Genomic DNA, 13,647 nt, shown 5'->3' on the forward strand with positions numbered 1-13,647 from the left:
GTCCCTCTCTACTAGAAATTTCTGTCCATCTGTCCAGTCCCTAGAGCACCTGACTCCAGAGCTTGTGGGGGCCTCTGCACCCTCCTCGCACCCCCAGCCCCCACCCGGGCCCTCGCACACAGGCCCAGTCCAGGCCACCAGAGGCAGCTGCCATGCCCCAGTGGTGTGGCCGTGCGTGAGACGAGGGGACAGTCCCAGAGGGCAGATGTTCTCCACCCCACCTTGAGATGCAAGGGCCTGGGTTCTGGGGCATCATCTGGGGCTTAAATTAGTTCTGGCCACTGTGTGGTCAGCCAAGGGCCCCGACACACAGCTGCCCCGCCCTGGCTCAGCAGGACCCTGTCTGAAGAGCAGCAACTCCACTGGGGCCCACTGTTGGGGGCCCTGGGTTTAGGCCACTGGCTTCTCCAGGTGGGTGTCACACGTAGGCACCATCTTTCCCCCGACAGGGAGGAGGCCTGCTTCTAGGGTGGCCTTTGGGAAAGGACAGTGGCGCGGGAGCCGTCGGTGCCGCGAGCTCACGCCCTCCCCCCTCCTCAGGAGATCGTGCTGGTGGTGTTCTTTGGGACGGAGTACGTGGTCCGCCTCTGGTCTGCAGGCTGCCGGAGCAAGTACGTGGGCGTCTGGGGACGGCTGCGCTTCGCTAGGAAGCCCATTTCCGTCATTGGTGAGTCGCACCCCCCCACAGACGCTTTCCCCCTGAAATCACCCCAATTGCAGCTACCACCAGCATCCTCCAAGGACCCAGGGCCCTGCTGCTCTGCCTGCCTGTGACGGGCAGGACGCCACCCAGCTGGGCGACCACCCGCCTGGTCCCTGCCAGGTGAGACTGCTCAGGAGCTGGCCTTTCGCAGCCTTCTGGGACCCTCCTCGGCACGGCTGGGCAGTGGGACAGTCACCATGGTGGCCTGAGGTCCAGGCTCTGTCCTCTCTGGCCCCTGCGGCTCTGGCTGGGGCCAGGGTTCCCGTGGGTGCTCAGGGCCTCTCCAGCTCTGGCACTGCTGGCTCCCCACCCAGTTGCTCCTGCGTCCTGTCATTGGGCCCCATCCCCTTCCCAGGGAGTGGGCCGTGGCCTGTGCCCCATGGCTGCCACGGGTCACATGAGCCACCCCTCCTCCACAGACCTCATCGTGGTGGTGGCCTCCATGGTCGTCCTTTGTGTGGGCTCCAAGGGCCAGGTGTTCGCCACGTCCGCCATCAGGTACGCAAGCTTGGCCCTCCCTCCCTGCTGCCTCCCCCCACAGGCTGGGAGGGAGCTCATCGGCCACCACACGTCCCTCCTCCCAGGAGGGTGCTGAGCAGGGGCTGGAGCGGGCGGGTCCTCGAGGCCTCAGGCAGCCCCGGGTGCAAGACCCACACCAGAGCTCCTGGCTTCTGGGACTCGGGTGTGACCTGACTGTCTGCTGCTCAGATATAAAATGGGGTGACCCTAGGCCTCCCCAGAAGGCAGTCTGGGGACCAGAGGAATTTGGAAATGTCAGATGATCCCAGCCGTGACCCTGTGGCGAGTGGGTGGACAGAGCCAGTTTTGAGGGGCTGCACTGGGAAGAGGATTCAGAGGTACCTGACCAGGGGTCTGCCTGGAGGTGAGATGGTCCCAGCCAGCACAGAAGTGCACCCGTCTCACCTTCCCGTCCACTGTCCCCTGGGCCCAGGTGCCTCCGGGACAGCTGTGGTCCTCTCAGTCCTGCTGTCTCCTTCCCAGGGGTATCCGCTTCCTCCAGATCCTCCGGATGCTGCATGTGGATCGCCAGGGAGGCACCTGGCGGCTCCTGGGCTCTGTGGTCTTCATCCACCGCCAGGTGGGTGGTCCAAGGTGGGGTGCTGGGGACCGGCTGAGGGCGAGACAGAGGGCAGAACAGTCATTACCAGGACAGCTCAACACACACGTGGCCCACCTGGGGCGAGGGGCAGGGTGTGAGTACTCTGGGCCCCAGTTGAGCAACCGAGGGCCAGGTAGGTGCCAGGGCACAGGGTGCAGGGATAAGGCCCAGAATCCCACCCCCAACCTGAGCCTGCTGGGGCACTCTGCCCACACTTATGTGCCAGCACCTTTAGCCTGCCAGGCCAGTGTGAAAATAAAGCCACCTTCCTTTAAGCTGGGGACCAAGGACGGTTAGGTAAACGGAAGAGAAAAGCAAAATGCGAAAAACCGTGGTCTCTGAGGCTCAGAAACCTAAATCCAGGCAACCACAGACAACCCCATGACAGGGGCTCCGGACCCAGCACCCTTTCCCATGGGCCTCCGACTGGCACAGGCCACACCTGCCCAGGCTCAGAGGGACAGGGGGTGCCCTTCATCTCACAGAAGTTCCACCCCACTGTGATCAGTCACTGGCCAGCAGAGGCTGCCCAAGTTAGTCTAAGGCGCCAGCTGGAGTTGGCTCGCTCCTGGGTGGCAGAACCCACGCCCGCCATCTCGGAGCTGTGACCCATGGAGTTTCATCCCTGTGGGCGAATCACACTGTGTCCACGTGGCATGGCCTGGTAGATGCTGGACCTGCTGCCAAGGCAGGGCCTCGCTGCCTTTTATGTCGACCTGAAGCCTTTTCACTGAGGGCGCCCAGTCCAGGGTGCTGCAAGCCGCGGGCTGACGCTGTCCCTTCTGCTGGCCTAGGAGCTGATAACCACGCTCTACATCGGCTTCCTGGGCCTCATCTTCTCCTCCTACTTCGTGTACCTGGCCGAGAAGGATGCAGTGAACGAGTCGGGTCGCGTTGAGTTCGGCAGCTACGCGGACGCGCTGTGGTGGGGGGTGGTAAGTCGGGGCCTCTGGGATGGGGTGTCCTGGCTGGGCCACTGGGGCCTGAGCCGAGGAGGTGTAGGACGTGAGCTCTACTTCCCAAACCCCCTGCCTCGTTGGTAGGGGCTCCTCATCTGAGCAGAACCCTGTGCCCAGGTTCACACTTGAAGCCAGCAGTGCAGGCCCCACACTCAACACAGCACGTTCTGGGGTCCTCAAGTTCTTCAACTTTGAACTGGTGTTTTGAAGAAGTCTGAGGGGCCAGGCTGGGCCACCAGTGTCCCTCCAGGAGTTGGTGGCTGTCATATAGCCTGGGAGTGCTCCATCGTGGACTGGCTTCAGGGCTGCTCCTGCAGGGACGTGGCGCCCCCAGTAGCAGTGGCTCCGGCGGGAGTGCAGCTGTAACTCCACCCACCTCCGTGCCATCTCCCCTCAGCCAGAGGCCACCAGGCCTGGGAGATGCCTTCACACCGGGCAGCCCTGGGAGGAGGTGCAGAGCCTGGGCAGTTCTCAGGCCAGACTCAAGCCATGGCTCCCGAGCTCAGGCGTGCTTGGCCAGGGAGAGCAAGGCTGGTGATGGCCCTGGCTGGGACCCAGCAGCAGAGAGGAGAGAGGGCAGCCCACAGAGCTGGGCCGTGCCTTGGGGAGCAGCACAGGTTCTAGGGCACGGAGTGGGGCAGGCCACCGTGCCCGCCCAGGCCCGGGAGCCCAAGAGCTGTGTTCGGGAACGAAGGGCCTTGCTCACAGGCTCTCGGGCTCCTGTCCTTCCCCCACCATAGGGGAGGCCACTGAGCTCATGGAGGGTATGGGCACAGGGTCCTATGTCCCCCATGAGGTGGCCACACAGTAGGAGCTCCTGATGTTGGCCAAGTCGGTGTGTTTTCTAGAAGCTTCCAACATGCCAGGCAGCTCCGGGAAGTCCAGGACATGCTAAACGTGCTGACACAGCTCCCAAGCTGGGCAGGCCCAGATGCAGCCTCTGCCCGCCTCCTGGGGGCCCGTGTCCCTCGGCCCTGGTGTGGCAGGCCTGAGCAGGTTTGGGCAGGAGGGCTCAGCCTCCAGGAAGGGAGCCTGCCTGTTGGGGGGCCTGCATCCCTGGTGACATGGCAGCCCTGTGTGGGGGCACAGGCCGCCCGAGCCAGCATCCCCTGGTGGTTGATGGGCAGTGGAGGCCAGGGTGCAGCTGGAGCGAGTGGGCGACGGCCTGTGGGAAGGCTGGTGAGGGGTGCCCAGTCCTGGCGCTGCCCCGCCTGCCTTTCCAGCCGCCTGTTGGAGCTGCTCCCCGACCTGGCCCCCGGCCCCGGGCCCCCCGGCCCCCCGGCCCTCAGCGGAGCCGCGCTCCCACTCCCACACCTGTGCAAACATCCGCCCGCCGGCCGGGAACACGGCCCCTTTGTGCCCGGCTTGGCACCGGTGCCCCTGCCTAGCCGTCAGCTGCAGCCTGCGCCTCGGCCACCATGCACCCTGGCCTGGCCATTGTCCCTGTCAGGCCCTGCACCCTGGCTGCCCAGGGCCCCCCGCTGCCCTGCTTAGGGGCCAGCAACTCCATTCACAGAGCGGCTGCCCCTGCAGCTGTCGGCGGGAGAGGCCCCGAGGCGGAGTTGGGTGGTGTTCCTGGCACTTCTTGGAGGGACAGAGCTGAGCAGCGCAGGCCGGGGGGCCAGGGGGCTGGGGGCCGAGTCCCAAGCACTTGTCTCCTCTCGTCCTGGCTTCCCTCATCCCCCGGGGAGTGAAGCAGCCCCCCAGGGCTCCCCGTGGGGCAGATGGGGGACGGGTGGGCCAGGGAGAGGCACTGTATTGGGAGCTACCACAGGGCAGCGGGGGCTTTCAGGAGGCCCGGCCTTTCTGACCCCTGCTGCGTGCCGTGGGCCTGGCCTGGACTCAGCCCCCCACATACCCACAGCCCAGAAGAGACTTAAAGCAGGGACCCTAAGATAGGCATCTGGGCGCAGAGTCCACCTGGACAGGTGTGCACCTCCCTTGCCCAGTGGACTGGAGACGGGGTGCCTCGGTGCCCAGCCCATGCTTGTGGGGAGCGTGAATCCACAGGTTGATCTGCCCGTCTCGTGGCTCCCCGGGCAGCGGCGGGTTTGCTTCCAACACCAGGCAGTTTCCACAGTAGATGTCTGTGGCAGTGCCAGGGCCAGGCGTCCTGATGCAGGATGGCAGTGTGCTCCTCGGGGCTCAGGGCTCCTCCTCACCTCTTGCTGCTGGGGACTCGGGTCCTGACCCCCCCCCCCATCACCCTTTGCACGTCTCTCCTGTCTTAGGAGGAGGCTACTCTGGATTTAGAGCCCACCCACACAGTCCTCATCCTCGTCCTGTCTTTGAAGACCCTATTTCCAGATAAGATTGCCGTCTGAGGGCCAGTGGGTGTGACCTGGGGGAACAGGGTTCGGCCCAAGACCCCGGTCGGGGTCAACGCTGTGGGCAGGCTTTCCCCTGGCCGGCTCCGTTTCCACGGCTGCCAAGCAGGGCGGGGGCTCCATGCCCAAGAGCCCCCTCCGGTCCCCTCTCTGGGGAGGCCTCCTGGGCCCCGAGTGTGGCGCCCGAGCTCGGCTGCGAGGTGTCTGGGGAGACTTTCAGACTTCTTCTTTGCCCTTGGAACAAAACGCGTTTGTTTGTGTTGAAGTTTGAGTGCAGGCCCAGCAGCCCTTGCCCACACGGGCCCCTCTGTGCAGCGCCTGGGGGTCTCCGGGAACGGGCGGCTGCGGGGCTCTGTTTACCCCGTGTGTCTAAATTTAGAGTCTTGAGTGGCAAGGCCGGAACCCGCCCCTGCATCCAGCCTCTAACAGCCCGACAGCCCTTCGCCTTCACCTGGGGCTTCCGGGAAGCGCCGCCTCCTGGGCTGTGCTGTGTCCTGGCAGAGCCAGCCGAGAGGCCAGGGCTGAGGGGCCTGGGCGAGCAGGCCCTGTGGGACTGTGGGCGTCAGCAGCACCTTTGATGCTGGAGAAGCCACGCTGTGGGACGGGGGGACAGCACGCAGCCCCCATCCAGACAGGGCTCCTCCTGCCTGGGCTCCACGCGGAGCTGCAGTGCGAGGCAGCGAGGGCCGGGCCCACAGGACTCCACCAGAGAGCTCCCTCAGATCCAGCTGCGTTGTCACATGAATATGAGTCCAGGAGACAGGTCCCGCTTCCTGCACCTGCCCACTGGCCAGCACCTGGGGGCTTTATCACCTGGGCCCAGCAGGCCCATGAGGATGGTGCACAGGACTGACTTCCTCTTGGGGAAGGGACTTCAGCTCAGGCCAGAGAGGAAAGCCCCTGGAAGGCTCATCAGCAGAGCTCCCACCTACTCTCCAGCCCACAGACAGTCAGACAGACAGCTTCAGAAGCACAAGGAACGGACACAGGCGGGAGAGCAGCCAAGCGGGGTAGAGCCCCAAATGGCCTGTCACAGCCCACGTTCACCACGTCCCAGCTGGGTGGCCCTGCGCAGGTCACCCAACCTCTCTGAGCCTATCTGTGGCACGAGAATAAGGTCTGGACCTAACTGCAGGGATTGTCAGAGTTAAACCAGTGATACACAGAGAGCCTGGGCACCCGGTGTCCCCTGTGGTGTCTGGGCTGGTCCCCATCCTCCATCCTCCCTGAGAGGCTGTTTCAGAAAGGACAGAATGAAGTCTGCTGTTTCCAGGTTCCCAGGCAGCCAAGGGGACCAGGAGTTGTGGGCTCCCCAGATGCAGGAGGGAGGAGGGCAGCAGGCTCTGCTACTCAGGAGGGTGCTTGGTGTCACAGCCTGGTACTGGCATGGGTGTCTGTGAGCCGAGCACCAGTGGCCTGCGTGCCCGGGGCCCAGGGGGTACTAGCAAGGAGCGACAGCGGCTGAGTCCTGTCTCCCTGGGTCTGCTGGCCCAGGGGTCATGCCGATCTGCCTTCCTGACGGCTGGCCACTGGGGACAAGTCATAGGCACAAGGACCATAAAACAGCTCATTCCTGAGCTGCTTGCGTCTGTGAATTCAGGAAAACAAACATCTCTGCAGGGAAGGCAGCTTCCTGGGGAGAGCCGGGGGGGCCGCGGCGCTCTGGGAGCAGACGGCGGCTGGGCATTGTGGCCATCAGCAAGTGCCTTCCACGGCGGGGGCCCACCCGCCAACGTCCTGCTCTCCCTGTCCTCCTCCCAGCCCTGCCTCCTTCTAGCCGCCCAGCCCCAGCCGTGGGACCCCTTTAGATCCAGGAAGTGAGGGCGCGGCCTCGGAGCCCCGCGGAGGCAGCAAGGCAGGCGGTGGCCCAGCCCTGCCCAGCGGACGCGGTCTAGCCTTGACTTACACCTTTTAAATGAATCAAAATATTTTGCCAAAAATACCACGAGTAACTTAAAGATATTTAAATGATGCAAGACTGTTATTAACACGATGTTTACTAGTATGCACAGGTCGCTGGTGCCCCCCAACATTGTGCCAAGGTAGCTGTGCCCACGGGTCTGTGCCCTGCAGGGCAGCTGCTCTCAGACTGTCTTGGGACTCCTTCACACTCCAGCAGAGCACTGGGTGTCGTGGGTTGTAGCTATGGGTACTTAAAGAAAACAAGAAAAACTTCAGCACCTCCATGCTGATTGAGTTAATAGGCCCATTATGTTTCTGTACATAAAATGATTTAAAAAAAAAAAAAGTCACTAAAGGAAAAAAGTGCATTTCTACCCGTCGCCATGTGGCCTGGCTCTGGGAGAAGGTTAGTCCCCCGTGGTGCTGCCCACACACCACAGCATCTGCCTTGTGCCCAGGATGGCGAGCAGGTGAGCCTGACAGGTGGCATCTCACCATGTGGGACTGGCCTGGGGTAGGTGAGCAGGACATAGGGCCCCAGCCTCACCCACTTATCACAGGGATGTGACCCGTCCTGACATGGCCCTCTTCCCTGCTTCTCCAGCCCACCCACCACGGCCCCCTCCCACTCTCATCTTCTTGACCCCATGCAGGATGGGCATACCCGGGGCAGGGGACTTGGCTTTGCCCGGGATGGCTCCTGGAGGTGCCCTACAGAGCAGCGGCAGAGCCGAGTAGAGGGGCGATGGCTCAGGGGTTCTGAGGGGCGGAGAGGCTGCAGGTCAGTGACTGAGAGCAGCGGCTTCTCTCAAGGTTGTCAGAGACATAGGAGTCTCCCTGGTACCCGTGCCCCTGGTACTCATGCCCCCGGCCTGCAGGGGCCGTCCAGGCTGGGTCGGGCCCTTCTGGCCAGTTCTGGTGCCTTGGCAAGAACTTGGAAAGCATCTGGACTAGAAGAGAGGCAAGGCCTTGCCCAGCCCCTCCCCTGGCCTTCTGTACCAAAGTGTCTAGGGTGGGGCTGTGCCCTGGGGCAGGGCAGGTGCTGTGTCTCAGACCCCCTGTCCTGTGGCCCCCCAGAGAGGCAGCCATGAGCCAGCTTCACATGGGTGCAGGACACCCGCAGGGCTCCTGAGCCACCCGTGGCCTGGCTTCTGCGCACAGGTAGCTGGGCCATGCTTAGTGGAACGAGGGCAAGCACGTGTGCCGTGTGAGCAACACGCCTGGGCCCACGCACGACCCGTGTGCGGCATGCGGGGTGTTCTTGTGTCTGTGGCACGTTTGTGAGCGCGTGCCCATGTGCACAGGCCAGGGGTCCATGCTGAGAGCCCACAGTGAACGGCTACCCATGCACTCTGCCCGGAAAGCTCCATGTGGGCAGCGGTGGACAGAAGGACCTGGCCTGGGCGAGCGCTCAGTCTGGGTGCCAGTGCCCATGTGCTCTCCTCTGTTGAGTGTTGCCAGCCCACCAAAGCCACAGTCCACCTGGTGCTTGGTGACATGCCGATGGGCCACGCAACCCTCCTGTCCCTGGCCTCCCTCTGCTCCCCCCCACATGGTGTCTGTGTGCGTCCCTGCCCGGCTCTCCCCCGGGGGCCTGAGGGCCACTGAAGTTGACACTCTCTCTCCAGGCCACCCTCAGCTGGCGTCTATCGAGTGGTGCGGTGCCACTCACACTGGCATCCTGGGGCAGGGGGTCAAATGGGGATGCCGTATAATTCCCGGCTTGGAAGGTTTGCCTGGGCCAGCAGGGGTGGTTGTCACTTGTTCCCAGAGGGTAAGGGCTGGACTGTCCAGCCTGGGCATGAGAGCATGTGCCTGCCAGATGAGTCCGGCCTTGCAGCACCTGGGCCGCCTCAGTAGGCTCCGGGCCCACCCTGGAGGGGTCTGGGGAGACTCAGGTGTGACCCAGCGGCCTGGGAAGGGCCAGCGTGGGCTCCTGCGTTCCCACAGGACACCATGTTCAGCCTCGCCAGAGGCCCAGGAGCAAACCTCAGATGTCAGCAGGGGCCAACCTGGGTGGGGGAGCAGCCCCCGCTCCTCTTGTCCCACCACATGCCCTGGACAGAGGGTCCCCCACTGAGAAGAAGGCTCGAGCCTGTCCTGTTCTCAGAAAAGAGGAAAAATGAAACATCTGGAGCCCTGGGTGGCGGCAGGAAGTGGCGCGTCATCCCACCCAGCTCTCTGAGGATGGCTAGCCTTGGTGGGCGCCCCCATCCCCCCTGGGGGCTGGTGCACAATGTTGGTGGCCGGGGGCTGGGGGCAGGTGGTGGGCCAGGGAGGCCAGGCCTCCCCTGGGTGGGCCTATGGCCACGTGCCCCACGCTGGTCACACCAAGTCCTTCTGGATGTCCCGCTGGGCTGTGTGTGGTCTGGAGCTGTCAGGGCCTGGGGACACCCGCGCCATGCCACCCTTCTCCTGAGCTGTGGGGCCAGAGTCTCCTGTCGGTCTCTGCTCACCAGGACGGTGGGTCCAGCTGGGCAGAGGCCCTCCTGAGGCTCTAGGCCCACAGATGCTGACTGCTGCACGCCTCCTTGCAGGTCACAGTCACCACCATTGGCTACGGGGACAAGGTGCCCCAGACCTGGGTTGGGAAGACCATCGCCTCCTGCTTCTCCGTCTTCGCCATCTCCTTCTTCGCACTCCCAGCGGTAGGTGCCCCTGGGGGAAACGCGGTCCCTCCCTCCGCAGACCCACTCATAAAGGGGCTCACTTAGCCAGGACGGTGCATGCCTTCCGGAAGGAGCTGTCCTCCAACACCTGCCTCCCTGGGCCTAGGACATGGCCCTCCCCTTCCTGCAGCTTCCGGGGCTCCTCTGTAACAGGGTGGGAGGTGGCCTGGCACAGCTCTGCATGCCAATGGTGGGGTGCAGACGAGGAGGCCCCGGAGGTGCCAGGCCCCTGCCGAGGCAGAGCGCATGAGCCTCCAGGAGCACTGCGGCTGGGAGGACGGCGTCACCAGGGAGCCAGGGCAGAGCCTGGCGGCTCACGAGCTCACTGGGAGTGTGGCTGTGCACGCACGTGCCCTGTGGGTGTGCGGGCAGGTGTGCAGGCAGTGAGCACTACACATGGAGTATGTACACGCTGCGTCCCCTGTGCGTCTGTTACATGTACGTCCTCCTTACAAGTGCACACGGCATCTGGTGCAGGCTGGTGTATCTGCATCGTATTCACACGGGCATGTTACGTGTGTGTGCACGGAGAATGCGTAACTCACATGCGATCACAGTGCATGCGTGTGAGTGCTGCTGCACGTGTTGGCATCCTACCTGCTGTGTGTGACCTGTGTCGCTCACCCAGGCGAGGTGCGGCATCTGTATGTCCCTCTCCTGGTGAGAAGCAGCTGGCACCTCCCAGCCAGGGCGTGCCTTCTGACCCCAGCCCCTGGCCTGTGGGTGGTTCTTGCCTGGGTGTGTGCCGAGGGCTGGCCTCCTGGCTCCCCGAGACATCCCCAGGTTGGACAGAAGAAGTCCTGTGGAGGGGGCTCTGCCCTTGGCCAGCTGGGGCTGGGCTCCCTGCAGCACTGAGCAGGCCTGGCCCTCGGAGTGAGTACCCAGCACACTGGCCCTGCAGGGCATCCCTGAGTGCACGGTCCTGAGTGCCACCTGTCTTCCCTTCCAGGGCATCCTGGGCTCAGGGTTTGCCCTCAAAGTGCAGCAGAAGCAGAGGCAGAAGCACTTCAACCGGCAGATCCCAGCAGCAGCGTCCCTCATCCAGGTGCGCACTGCGCTCCGCGCCATGGCTGCCCCCAGAATCGATTGCTCTTGGCCCCACGTGAACCCTGGGCTATGGACCAGCCCAGGGCACAGAGCCCCAGTGGGGAGGCACCTGCTCTCTGGTCACAGGGGCCATGCGAGTGCAGGGCCTGTCTCCCTGCACAGCGGCTCCCACACAGGGCCACCCTGGGGGCAAGGGGACCAGGCATGGCCACGGCCACTGAAAATCTGATGTGGTCAGTCTGTAGGTCCCCTCATCTCCCAGCTGGCCTTAGGCTCCCACTCCTCACCCCCCGTGTCCCAGGGAGGCGGCAAGGTGGGCCTCAGATGGCCATTCCCTGAGAGGACAGGGCCCAGCATCCCTCGGGGCTAGCACTTCCTGGTGAGGGAAGGGCCAGGGCTGAGGTGGCCGGGCGTCCTGTGGGACTGCCACGTGAGCAGGGAAGGCAGAGAGCAAGGAGGGAAGGAACGCTCCGGAGGCGCGGGGAGAGGTTGGACTCCACTGCGGTCAGCCCAGGCCCTCAGGAAAGCACCAGGGAACCACTGGCCCGTCTAGCACGGGCAGAGATCCCGCGCTCAGTGCGGTGGCTGTGGTGCAGCAAGGGCCCCTCTGGGCACCCTGGGCTGAGAGCCCCTCAGGGAAGACCTGGGGGCCTGACCGGCCCAGGCTGACCGAGGTGACCCCTGCAGGCCATTGTCTCCTGAGTTCTCTGCCCTGGCAGTCCCTGCGTGAGAGATGGGCATGGCCAGGGGCCCTGCGTGGCCTGGGACTCCATTTCATTCCTCTGAAGTCCTTCCAGAACCAGCCATCTGGGCCTGGACCTCGTGCCTCAACGGGAAGGAAACGGCAGCAGCCATAAGGCCTGGGGCCATGGCTGCGCTCCCCCCAGGCCTGGCTTTATGGCCCCGTGGTTTCTCCTTTCGGGAAGACCATAAATCAGGCCCATAAAACCTGCCTGGCCGGCGCGGGCAGGGTGCCCACAGCCGGGGGGTGCACTGGATTCCTGTCTGAGCACCGAGGCCTCTTCCCAGGAACTGTGTGTCCTGGGAACACGGGGCTGTGGTGCGAGGACGGTGGGGCCCGAGGTGGCAGGAACGTGAGTGTGGACGCCGCAGGGCGGGCAGCAGGGGACAGGCAGGCGGCTTTGAGTGGGACGTGTTGGCCTTGGAAGGGCCTTCCTTCCCTGTCTCCAAGGGGTGTGCGGACTGCACAAGGTGCCTGTCAGGGGGCTGCTGCTATACCCTGGGAGCGCTGCTAGCTTGTCCCTCTTTCCCAGGCTCACAGGGTAGAAAATGCCAAGGCCACGTGACTGTCCCCACTAGAGGGTCTGGAGCCTACTCTCGCTCCATCCAAACCCCTGGGGCCGCAAGCCTCCCTAGGTCCCCTGGCATGTCTCTGACTCTAGGTCATCCCCTTGGGGCCAGCCATGGGGTCCCTCTAGAATGTAGGCCAAGAGCCTCCTGATAGCTACAAGATGGCGCTGAGGGCCCCTGGAGGACTCCTGCTTCCTGGCCCCTCGGTCCCAAGGGCTCGGCTCCTCCACACCCCAGCCAGGTGCCCACACGGACCCTAGGCACACCCCTTCCTCCCTGTGTGGACCCAGCTATCCAGCCCTGTCCCTGCCCTGTGTGCCCGGGCTGTGCTTCTCAGTTTGCTGAGCGGGGCTGCAGGAGGGGCTCGGGCCTCCCCGGCATCGGAGCTGAGTGGCAGACAGTTGATGCCACTGGTCTGGCTAGCAAGAGCCGAGCCCTCTGGGCAGAAGACTGGGAGCTGGCAGTGGGCTTTCCTGCCACCCAGAGGAGGGGGCCAGACCCTGGGGCTGAGGGTGGGCCACCAGGTGGCTCAGCAGGTGACAGTCCTTCCCTCCTGCCTGGTTTCAGACTGCGTGGAGGTGCTACGCTGCCGAAAACCCCGACTCCTCCACCTGGAAGATCTATGTGCGGAAGCCCAGCCGGAGCCCCGCGCTGCTCTCGCCCAGCCCCAGGCCTAAGAAGTCCGCCATGGTAACCACCCGCACTGCTCTGGGGCAGAGGCTGCCTGTGAGATGGGGCAGCTGGGGCAGCTGGGGCTGGGGCCACAGGGTTTGGGCTCAGCGCAGTCCACATCAGGGTGTCGGGACAATGCTGGGCCTGGGAGTACCTGTCCCATGCTGGGTCCCTGCCATCCTAATGTCCTGCAGCCTTGGGGCCATGCAGGACTGGCCACACCAAGGCTAAGAGAATGAGAGGTCCAGAAAGAGTGCCCAGGAGCAGGACGGGCTGCATTCTGGTCACCTGCTGGAAGACAGACCCCTGACGGGCACGTGGGCATAGCAGGCAGGGGCGACGGAGGGAGTGCTCTGCCTCAGGAAGGCGCCGGAAGGGCTGGGGTGGCCCTTCCTGGCCCAGGTCCACACTCCTGAGGAGACCTGGCCTCCTGGCCACCTCTGCCCGAGCATTCTGCCTGACTCCCACCGCTCCCCCCACTTCCTCCAGGGCCTCGGGGCCATCTCCCCGGGCTCGGCTGACGCGGCCTCGTCACGGTTGCAACCTTGCACGTCCATGTCTGTCAGTGTCCTGAAGTGCGGGACCAGGTCCCTGTGGGCCCTGGCACCTAAAGCCTGCCCCATGAGCCTGCGGGACCCTGCAGGGCCAGGCTCTGGCTGTGGCAGGGGCTCTGGGGCCGCAGCGGGCCGGGTTGGGCCCAGGAACGGCCAATGTTCTGTACGGCTTGCAGGTCAAGAAAAAGAAGTTCAAAGTGGACAAGGATAACGGGGTCAACCCTGGAGAGAAGGTGCTCACGGTCCCCCACATCACCTGCGATCCCCCAGAGGAGCGGAGGCCAGACCACTTCTCTGTCGACGGCTACGACAGCTCTGGTAAGAGACCCACGGGTGGGGCAGCCACTCTGGAAAGCAGTGTAGAGAGGCCTCAGAAGACTAGG

General features: G+C 64.2%; 1 protein-coding gene and 1 long non-coding RNA gene across 12 annotated transcripts in view; one reads left to right on the top strand and one right to left on the bottom strand.

Annotated features, from left to right (window-relative positions):
* The window catches only part of Kcnq1 (potassium voltage-gated channel subfamily Q member 1), a 293,896-nt gene that overhangs the window by 84,479 nt on the left and 195,770 nt on the right, over positions 1-13,647 (top strand). For all 11 annotated transcript variants that reach the window (XR_013437356.1, XM_078045366.1, XM_078045362.1 and 8 more), the window contains exons 3-10: positions 541-667; positions 1,123-1,201; positions 1,706-1,802; positions 2,618-2,758; positions 9,549-9,659; positions 10,630-10,725; positions 12,606-12,728; positions 13,441-13,582. Coding sequence is in view for 10 of the 11 variants with exons in the window: in XM_078045366.1 (XP_077901492.1) it covers positions 541-667; positions 1,123-1,201; positions 1,706-1,802; positions 2,618-2,758; positions 9,549-9,659; positions 10,630-10,725; positions 12,606-12,728; positions 13,441-13,582 (916 nt within the window). In the remaining variant the exon portion in view is untranslated. The remainder of the gene's footprint in view (positions 1-540; positions 668-1,122; positions 1,202-1,705; positions 1,803-2,617; positions 2,759-9,548; positions 9,660-10,629; positions 10,726-12,605; positions 12,729-13,440; positions 13,583-13,647) is intronic.
* The window catches only part of LOC120889511 (uncharacterized), a 32,996-nt gene that overhangs the window by 15,765 nt on the left and 3,584 nt on the right, over positions 1-13,647 (bottom strand). Inside the window, exon 2 of the long non-coding RNA XR_013437357.1 lies at positions 1,628-1,835. This is a non-coding gene — a long non-coding RNA (uncharacterized LOC120889511). The remainder of the gene's footprint in view (positions 1-1,627; positions 1,836-13,647) is intronic.

Source organism: Ictidomys tridecemlineatus, chromosome 4 (assembly GCF_052094955.1).
Source record: "Ictidomys tridecemlineatus isolate mIctTri1 chromosome 4, mIctTri1.hap1, whole genome shotgun sequence".
NCBI lineage: Eukaryota > Metazoa > Chordata > Mammalia > Rodentia > Sciuridae > Ictidomys > Ictidomys tridecemlineatus.